Here is a 9,839-nt window from a genome sequence, read left to right as displayed (position 1 = left end):
CCTCTCGCTTCTGGAAGCTGCTCACAAGGCCCACGGCAGCTGGCTGCATCCTTCTCTCTGGCTCTCCCTGTCCCTTCCAAGGACACTCACCACTAGACCGGTCTGCCTGCCTGCAGGATGGTCTCCTCATCTCAAGGTCAGGTGATTAACAATCCTAATCCCACCTTTGCCAAGTACCCCGATGTGTTCCCAGGTCCCGGAGATCAGGCTGTGACGTCTCACGGTGGGACATTCTGTCCCAGCCTGGACAAAAGGATATGCACCTGTGGCCCTGGACAGAGGAGTCGCTCAGCTCAGAGGGGCTTCTCCTCTGACTTTCCCCCTTCAGGAGCTTTGGCAAGTGAGTGTGAAAGGGAGAAGGCGAACAGGAGAGACGTAGGAAGAAGTAGGAGACACCATGGCGGGGCGGCCACCCCTTCATCTGAGCCTTTCCCGTGTAGCAGGCCTTACCTCGCCCAGAGCAGCTTCTCTCCTGAGTGAAGCCAGAGCATCTCCAGGTGGACATCACGTCCCTGCTGCCCCCCTTTATCCTGCCTACTAGCTGCTGGGGCTCACGCCAATTGGGCCCCCTCTGGCCAGAGTTGTGGGTTAAGTGCCACTTGTGTTTGGAGCAATTCCCAACAAGTTGAGAAGGAAAAAGTCACCTGCTCCAACACTTATGCCTTTAGGGAGGGGAGGCCTGTCCAAGGTTGGTAGTTTCCAAAGGGCTTTCCTGGGAAGCCAGCTTTTGGAAGAGGCCTGGAGTGGGTGGCCCTGTGCTGGGTCCCATTGTGTGCAAACTGCTGATTACCACTGGCCGCTAGATATAAGGAAAAGTCTGCCCGGTTTTTTCCATCAAGGACTGGACATGCGTCACCAATATCCAAGAGGGGACAATCACTTTCTTCAGGACAGTGATGTCACCTTCGATCCCATGGCACCAGCTAGCGTGGGCTTTACATGACCTCACGTCTGTAGCATCGAACACTACCCGCAGGCCCCCCACCAAGATTTGTGAGGAGAGACAGCATTTCCACTTTCATCCTGTCCAGTTGTTCCAAACTTGGCCATTTGAATCCTACAAGTCCCTTCTCAAAAATCATCACATCACACTGACTCCAAGGAAACCCCCAGCAGGGCTTCCAACCCTCCCCCTTGTTTCTGAAAGCGAAGGATGTGTTCATTCCCTATGAAGTCGGCACCAAAGGGGGGACCAAAACACAGGCAAGAAAAGCGGGCCTTTGCGGGACCTTCTGTCCCCTCACAGCTCAGAGCAAGTAGTGAGTTGTTGTGGGAAACAATGCCCCTCAAACCGGGGAAATGTCCGTCAAGTGTGGGGTGAAGGGGCAGTCTTTTCAGGGGCCCTTGTGCCCCTGAAAAGTGCCCAGAAGGCCCACTGTCACAGGCTGTCCCAAGTCTCCTGGCTGGCCTTCTCCTGGGCTGCTGGGAAGCCAAGTGACCACAGTCATCTTTGTCTCTCCTGGGGGCCAGAGACAGTGTCTAGTCTTTCTTCACACACGAGACGTGGGTTTCTATGTCTAAAGCCATAACATTGACAGAAATGGAGTCGCTTCTCAATCCTCCACCCCTTGTCCCTCTGCTGGCCAGAACCCGGGGGTCTGAGGACACTGCCCTGCTGAAGCCTGTTTGTGCTGAGTGTTGGGGCCTGGACTTTCATGTCCAACCCTGGAGGATCTCCCCAACCCCCACATCTTCCTTCTCTTCTCTGCCACTTTGCTGGAACCCATGCCAGGCCGGGGCCTGGTCAGCACTGGCCCAGCCTTGCCCTGCCAGGAGGGAGGAACACCAACGTGGACACACAGGGCAGGACAAGACTTCCCTGAAGGGTGGTGCTGCATCTGCCCCGCGACCCCCTCCTTCCCCCAGGGCCAGCCAAACCACAGCACAGACTCCCACTTCACCCACGCAGACACCCTCTTCACAGTGTCCTGGGCAGACCTAGGGCAGGCTGGGGCAGCTGGCTGTCAGTCACCCTTATGAAAATTCTTCTTCCAACACTCCTGTGACTGGCTGCTGAAAATAAACTACAGGAGAGAGTCTTTCAAAGAAAGTGCTTTAATGATGCAATTATCTTCATTCGACTCAGAACGTCTTAATTCCATTAGAAAGGGACAGTCCATCTTGGGGTGGGGAAAGAGCCGCCCCAGCCGTGACACCAAGCCTGGCCTTGGAGCCGGGTCAGAGGGCCCCTTCAGCCACACTTCTAAATTTAAATTAATGGAGAAAAAACTTTCTAATTGAATTTCTCTGGCTGGGCCAGACAGTTAACTGTCCCCCAAAGCTGTATTTCATTAGAACAACTTTGGTTTTTCAAAAATAAATGTATACTGATCCAGGTTGCTGTTCCTGTGTTCTGGGACACTAATCAGACCTAAGGTCACCCACAAACCAGTCTCATGATTTGTTCTAAAACTTCAGGGAGAGCCTGCAGAGGGGAGCCTACAACACCCAAGAAGGTTTTTAAACCAAAGATTGGTCCAGTTTTGGAAAAATAATCTAAATAAGAGCAGGTGTCCGTCGGATCTCCTCTCCTGCCTGGGGGGGGGGGGGGGGGGTTCGCGGGCCTCCTAGAAGCAGCACCGCTTGGCCCAGGTGGGCCGAAAGCCCGCGCCGCCGAGGTCCCTCTCCGGGGACCTTTCCCTGGTGCCAGGTCCCGGTCCCGCGTCGTGGGACGATTCGGGCGAGCAAGTGCGGAGGAGAGGCTGACAGGAAACACCAGCGACAGGAGTGCCTGAGGGGCCTGCCTGGGTCCCAGGCCCGGCAACCGAGGCGGGTAAGAGGGCGGCCCTCTCCACCTTCCCTGCGGCTGCAGGCCCTGCCCAAGGACCTTCGACGCACCCGGCTGGCTGCTGCTGGGGCCGGGCCATGGGACACTCGGGCAGCGCGACGGGCGGCCCCTGCCCGGTAGGGCGCCGGGCAGCTCCAGGTGCCTGAAAAGCCACCCAGGGCCAAGGCGACTTCAAGGGGACGGAAGTCCAGGCGCCGGGTCCATCACATGCGGCCCCCAGGGTTGGGAGAGAGCGTCTGGGCCAAAGCAGCAGGCGCCGAGGGTTCCGGGTCCGGGCTGGGGCGCAGCAGAAGAGCGGGCGACCCACAGGGGGACGACACTGCCTCTGAAGGGGCGGCGCTTTCCGTGTCGCAGGATCCGCGCTGTCAAGGCCCGTCTTCCCTCTCGCGGCTCTGCCAGATCGCGCCCGCCGTCGATTCCTCCGTTTGGGGAAGCTGGGGCCAGCTCCGCGTGCTCCCCGGGTGCCCCAGCCATCTCCTGGGCAGCGGGAGCGCGGGCCCGGCCGGCAGAGCTCCGGGAGAGGCCGGCGGGCGCTGGGAGCCGGACAGGAGCGCGCCACGCCGGCGGGGACCCGGGGCTCAGGGTCCTAGGTGGCGGACCCGCCCCTCCCTGTCCATTCCGCCCTCCCCAGGTCAGCGAAGCCAATGGACACCCAGGCTCACGCTGCAGCGACCGCGGCGATTGGATGGCGGCGCATGAAAGGGGCACCGCCTCTTTATAGGGTTCCGAGGGTGGGCGCGCCGCCAGGCCCGCGGCAATCCTGCCGCGCCCTACCTTCTCGTCGCGCCTGCAGGGCCCCGCCAGCCCTGCGCCCGCCGGCCAGCGCATGGCCCCGGCCTCGCTCGGCATGAACTCCGCTGGGCTCGAGACGTACAGCGAGGGGCGCGCGGGGGCCGGCCCGCTGCCCTTCAGCGTCCAGTCGCTGCTGGAGGCGGAGGGCGGGCTGGACTCGGAGCCCCCGGAGCTCCGGGAGGAGAGGCCACGGGGCGCCGCGGGGCCCTGGGCCTGGTTCTCGCCGGCTGCCCGCTCGTCCTCCCCACGTAAGTGCCCTGTCGCACGGTCCTGGGCATCAAGAGAAGCCCCTACCCGGCCCAGGCTCGGAGGACGAGGGCGGGAAGGGCGCTGTCGCTCATAACTTCGCAAAGTAGTGAACCCGCGGCTCTTTGGCTCAGAGCTTCTCCGGCCCAAGCATCCCCCGACCCCGTCCGTCCCCGCCTAGCTTAACTTCTGCTTCGCCGAATCTTCACCCCAGGGCTCACCGCTCGGTTCTTGCGGCCGCCTCCCGCCCAAGCTTCTCGCTTCTCCAAGTGGGCAGAGTTCCTCTCCTCCCTGGCTTGCGGGGCTGCCTATTTGAGGAGCACAGCCTGAGTCCGGTGCCCCCCCCCCCGCCCCCATGCACGCACCGTCTCCCCGATGCCTTGTTCTCTTACCCCAGTGGCTTCTGGAGTCTCGTCTTCCCTCAGGGCCGAGACTTGCATCGGTAACCGGCCTTTGCGGGGATTCTAAAGTGTCGGAAAGGGGTGCACACGGCTGGCGTCTGAGCGCCCGCTTTGTGCTGTTCTCTCCTCCCAGGCGCCCCCAGCCCTCCACCCTGCACCCTCCGAAAACACAAGACCAACCGCAAGCCGCGGACGCCCTTCACCACGGCTCAGCTGCTGGCGCTGGAGCGCAAGTTCGGCCAGAAGCAGTACCTGTCCATCGCCGAGCGCGCCGAGGTCTCCAGCAGCCTGAGCCTCACCGAGACGCAGGTCAAGATCTGGTTCCAGAACCGCCGCGCCAAGGCCAAGAGGCTGCAGGAGTCTGAGCTGGAGAAGCTCAAGCTGGCGGCCAAGCCGCTGCTGCCTTCGTTTGCCTTGCCCTTCGTCCTGGGCGCGCCCCTGCCCGGCTCCCCGGCCGGGTACGCTGGTGCAGCAGGCACCCTGCCTCAGGTACCAGGACTCCTCGCCGCGCCCGTCGCTGCCTACCACCTGTATTACCTGTTCTAGGGCAAGCGGGGAGGGAGGGCGCGGGCCGGGAGCTGCCGGCTTCCCCAGCGGGGCCTGCGAGCTGGGTCCCCGCGCCAGGGGCGCCCGGCCAGCCGCGTAGTGTCCTCGCGCGGAACTGTTGCTCTGGGTAGCCTCCCGGCGCTTCCCGTTCTCTTTTGTTTTGTTTTTCAGTTTTTGAGTTTCTGCTGTTGTTAATACATGTTATGATTGATGCCTCAAGCTTACTTGTGGGTATCTTACAGATATTTTAAAACGAGTTTTTTAAATCACGTTCCTACCAAACTTCTCTTCAGCGAACAATGAACAGTTTCATTCAGAGTCCTCGAAAGGGGCCAATACAGAGCTTCCCATTTTGTGCAAAGCAGCCAGTAAGGTGTTCTGTGGTTCACTCTGTGCCGGGTCTCCAGCCCCTTCCTCCCATAAGCAGGACACTCAGAACGGGCTCCATGGTTTGGGGTTTCAGCTAGAAACTGAGGCCCGAACAAGAAGGTGAAAATAGTTGGCTGCCAGGACTGTTAAATGAACTTACTCGTTACTTTCACTGACCAGGTTTGTTAAGTCCTGACCAAATGGAAACGTTCACGCTTATTTTAGGGATTTTGCCTGAAGTTTTAGTGGAGAAGGCCCAGCAGCCTTCGGTGAAATGCTGTCTGTGGGAGTGTGTGCACGCGCGCGTGTGTGCATGTGTGAATGAGTGGAGGTGAGTGCCTGTGGTGGGTGTGGCCCTGCGGGGCGAGTGCCCAGGTCCTGTCCGTCAGGGACCAGCGGTTCATCCTCCCGCTGCTGCTGCTTTGTCACACGCCGAGTTAACTCGGGAATCGGGCACCGAGTAAGGAAGCGGACGGTGTCCCTTTCCGAGGGACTGCCCGGCGTCCCCAACACTCCACCTCCGCACGGGGGCTGCTGAAGGCGCCTGGTGGCGGCCTGAAAACCCACAGGGCCCACTTCCTGCGCTGCCGCCGCCTGGGGCGCGTGGGCAGCCCCTCCTCCTGCCCCCGCCCGCCCTGCGGACGGCCGGTCCAGACCAGGGCAGGTGGGGTGGGGGGGACTCCAAGCCCTTCCCTCCTGACGGGACTGCAGGGCAGTGGCTCTGGACTGGGGTCCTGCCGGCCCGAGGAGGGGAAGGACCCAGTTTTACTCAGCAGGAGGCTCCCCAAAGTCCTAATATTGCATGAACTTGCCTATTAGAAGCCATCACTCACCCTATGTTTCTGGAAAAATGAGAATTCACGATGGATTTTAAAGTGATCCCACCCCCGTTCCTCAAGTGCAAGCTGCTGAGAGTGACATTGCAGTGACCAGGGAGGGCAGGGAAGCCCCTTCCCCTTTTTCTTGGTGCGGACAGGTGCTCCTTCCGCTGTGTTGGCCCTGAACCCAACTCCAGGCACAACGTTCAAGGGCACAGGTCTGTAAATAGGCCAGAAAAGGTGGCTGGAGGCCTCCCACCACCGCTGCACAGGGGCCACTCCCCTCCCCCCCCCCCCCCCCCGCCCCGTGCGGACACTCCCGGCCAGGCAGCACCAATCTCACAAATCTGAGGTGCCTGAAAGTCAGGACCAAATCTTATGGACAGACAACAAGGCTCACTTTGCAAATAGTTTGAGGATCATTGTGGTCATTTGGGATAATCCAGGGCAAAGGTGACAGTGAAACCAACACAGGAGGGAAACCACCATCAAGTGCCCACATCGCAGCATTTCCCCTCGAGGCCCCTGGTCTCCATTCCAGTGGTGCTCTCGCCATGGAGCAGGGGTCCACAGACACGGCGCCACACATGATCCCTACAGTCCTGGGCAGCCTGGAACTGGCAGAGCAATGTGCTGAATCAATTTGTTAATGTTTCTCTGTAACCATTTCCAGCCCAAGACACCTGCCTGGGGAGGCTCCCTGCCCAGCTACCCCCATTGAGCTGGTCAACGGCCCTTTCATCGGACCCAGGGTGTGGTGCCCATACCACCCAAAGTGAGGGAAGCTCTGGGGGGACCCAGGCCAGGTGAAGGCCCACCAGCCCGGTGCCCTTGCTACTTGTCAAGACCAAGCCTTTCTGCTGTTCTGGAGAGGGCCACTGCCCGGGCAGGGGGCTGTCCCTCCTCTTGAGACTTCTGCTGCCTGTTTGTTTTCTCTCAGAGGACTCGGGTTCCTGCATGTCCTGGGTCAGATCCCAAAGCCGTGTGGACCTGCTCGTCCCTCCTCCAGCCAGTGTGTCTCTGATGGGAGGTCTCAGAGGCCCAGAGGCTGTCCCAAGCTTGCCAGAGCCAACATGGAAGGGTTCACCGATCAGGAACTTGCACGGAGGCCTGGGGCCCCTGCCACCCTGGTTTTAGGACAGACTCCCTGAACTCCGAAGTCACGCCCCACCTGGTCTGTGTCCTCTCATGTGCTTCATGCCCAGCGGCTGCTGGTGGACTTGGAGATACCAGCCCTGCCCTTGGGAGGCCAACCAGACAAGGGGGACAGGAGTGCAGGTCAGGGCAGCCCACGCCTCTCTGGGGGGCCAGGGGACCAAGAGTGGGTCAAGTTGTGCAAAGGCGTGGATTGTGGGTGACTCTGGTAGGGGTGAAAGTGGGGGGTGGGACTGTGGAGACCCCAGATGGTGAGCCACCCACCAAGCCTTGGTGTCTCATCGATCTCATTAAACAGGTGGCATTACAATAGGCCTGGCTGGTCTGGGTGACCAGAAGCCCGCTGAGCCCTGAGAGACGGCCCTGAGGCTCCTAAGTCAGTGTCCTGCTGGCCTTGTGGCAGGGTTCAGGCCAGTTGGGCTCACTCACTCTGGTCCTGGGCACCTGCCCGCACAGTCAGCTCTCAGAGCCCCTCCAACAGCCTTGCTCTCAGCTCATCCCCAGCGTGGACCCCGGCCACGGGTCCTGTGTCTGTGGGTCCTCACAGGGTAGACAGGTCAGTTCTGTTTCAGTATTTCTCGGGGAGCGACTCCCACAACCTGACCGTAGATCCCGATGATCACAAAGAAGCAGTTGTCTCGAGGGCAGAGGCTCCTCGTAGGACTTCTGAAAATGTGACCCTGGGGTCCTTCTTAAGCTGGGCAGTGGGGTGGCGACTACCGTCCCCACCAGGACATGTGACTTCACGTGTGCTTTTGTACCTGTGAGGTGTTTCATGACAAGAAAGCACTGCTTTCTGTCAGGTACGGTGATTGGTAAAGAACGCCACCATCCCTGAACCCCCTGGAACGCAGACCCCAGGCTCCAGCTGGCCCATCCAGGCGCCGGCGTACTCCCCCGGGCTTCCCTGTGGCCCCAGGACCTCCCCCAGGCCCCAGGGCGTGCTCCCAGGCAATATTTCTGGGTAGATGGGCTGCACTGTTTTTTCGGTGTGATAATACACAATGCTATTCAGATGGCCTCAAGTTCTGGTACTTTCATTTGACTTTTACAAAAGTGTTGTCTCCTTCACTTAAATAGACATTTTTTGCTATTCCTGATATTCTGTATTATACGCTGTATTCCATTGATTAGGCCATTAAGAAAAACAACCAAGTAGCCATTAACCTGACAGGACTAGTGACGCAGGGCACTAAATTTCAGAGGTGGCACAGGTGGGAGGAAGTATCTTAGTGTGTATGGGGCATGTGTCTGAAAACCGTGACATTATTCCTTTAAACGTTCAAGGGGTGCTATTTTTTCCAGGTTGTACTTTGAAAATGTGTAGAATGTGGAACGATGCACCCACGCTGCCCTCACAGGTCCATTTTTACCACTTGGGATGGTGAGTGCTGCACGCAGAGGCCCAGAGGCAGGGCCCTGCGACCCTGCAGGAGGCAGGGAGGCCACGGGCAAGAGAGAACTGCGTTCTTACTCTGTTGAAGCAATGTCTGGGTTTTCCACTAAATGGGGCTGAAACTGAACAGGGTAGCACGCACCCTTACCTCTTTTCCCTGTCACTGGGCAGGCTGGAGCCTCCGGCAGCACGGTGCACAGAAGCTGCCAGAAGGAGCATCTTTGTCTCATTCTTGATTTTTTTTTAAAGGAAGTATTTTTAACCGTTCACCATAAGCACGATATGTGTGTGGCGGGTTTTTTGAAATACCTTTCCTAGGTGACTACAGCTCGCTTATGCAACTACTTAATATGAAGTTTTATTCTCAGTGAATGTTGTACTTAATCAGATGCTTTTTCTGTATATATCGATTGAGATGATGACATGATTTCCCTTCAGTCTGTTAATGTGGTAAAGATTCTCCAATGTTGACACAAGTGTGAATTCCTAGAATAAACCTGGGGGCGTGGGGAGCTTTTGACACATTAAAGCAAAAAAAAAAAAAAAAAAAAATCATAAAGATAACAAATGATGGATTGACAATGGAACTGTTAAAAACTCAGGTTCAACAAAATAACACTAAGTCCACAGCGCATCAGGAGAAATGTGTCACGTGGTCTGCCTGGGGAGAGAGGGTAGGGTGACGTGTGCCCCGAGAGCACGGCCCGCCCGCCGGCCCGCCCGCCCGCCTGCCGGGGTCTGACTGGACCCCTTCACAGAGAGGTGGCCCCCTCCCTCCAGGTTCGTGATGCCCCTTCCCACTGGCCTGTGGGCCCAGGGTGTTTCCCCTGTAAGCATTCACTACCAGGCCCATGGGCCTGACCTCGGTTTTGTCTTTGGGACACCCAATGCCCAGAAGGAAAGCTGTTAGCCTTCTGCTCCTTCCGAGCAGCGAGGGACAACTGTAGGTTGGGGGTGCTCCTGGAAGGCCGCCTAGGGCCGAGCTCTTCCGTCACTAACTGGAGGGGCTACTCTGGTGACATGACGACTTATCCCAGAGCCCTGGCCCCCGAGGCTGGTCCTCCCCACCACACCTGTCTGGGCTTTCTTTTCCTCTTTTTTCCTTTCATGGTAGAAAACGGCAAGCGCGTGGCACAGTTAGGGCCTGCGTCCCTCCAGCTACCTGTTCCAGCGGCAGCCGCGAACTCGGGGTCAACCTGGTTTCATCTCAGCCTCAAACGGTCCTCTCTCCTGGATTATGCTGAAGCAAATCCCAGACAGCATGTTACTTCCTTCCCAGATATTTCAGGATGTACTTTGTAAAAATGATGCAGGAAAACACAGCCCCA

The 9,839-nt window shown here is 58.4% G+C and overlaps 1 protein-coding gene across 1 annotated transcript; it reads left to right on the top strand.

Annotated features, from left to right (window-relative positions):
* The first annotated feature begins 3,593 nt into the window (after nt 1–3,593).
* Nucleotides 3,594–5,530, top strand: VENTX (VENT homeobox). Its single transcript, XM_032399173.1, has 2 exons — nt 3,594–3,828; nt 4,361–5,530. The coding sequence occupies exons 1-2, from the start codon at nt 3,615–3,617 to the stop codon at nt 4,771–4,773; spliced, it is 627 nt and encodes a 208-aa protein (XP_032255064.1). The 5' UTR covers nt 3,594–3,614; the 3' UTR covers nt 4,774–5,530.
* Nucleotides 5,531–9,839: the final 4,309 nt, after the last annotated feature.

Source organism: Phoca vitulina, unplaced genomic scaffold (assembly GCF_004348235.1).
Source record: "Phoca vitulina isolate PV1807 unplaced genomic scaffold, GSC_HSeal_1.0 scaffold132, whole genome shotgun sequence".
Lineage (NCBI taxonomy): Eukaryota > Metazoa > Chordata > Mammalia > Carnivora > Phocidae > Phoca > Phoca vitulina.
The sequence above is the reverse complement of the archived record's forward strand: the minus strand, read 5'-3'. Positions and strand labels throughout refer to the sequence as shown.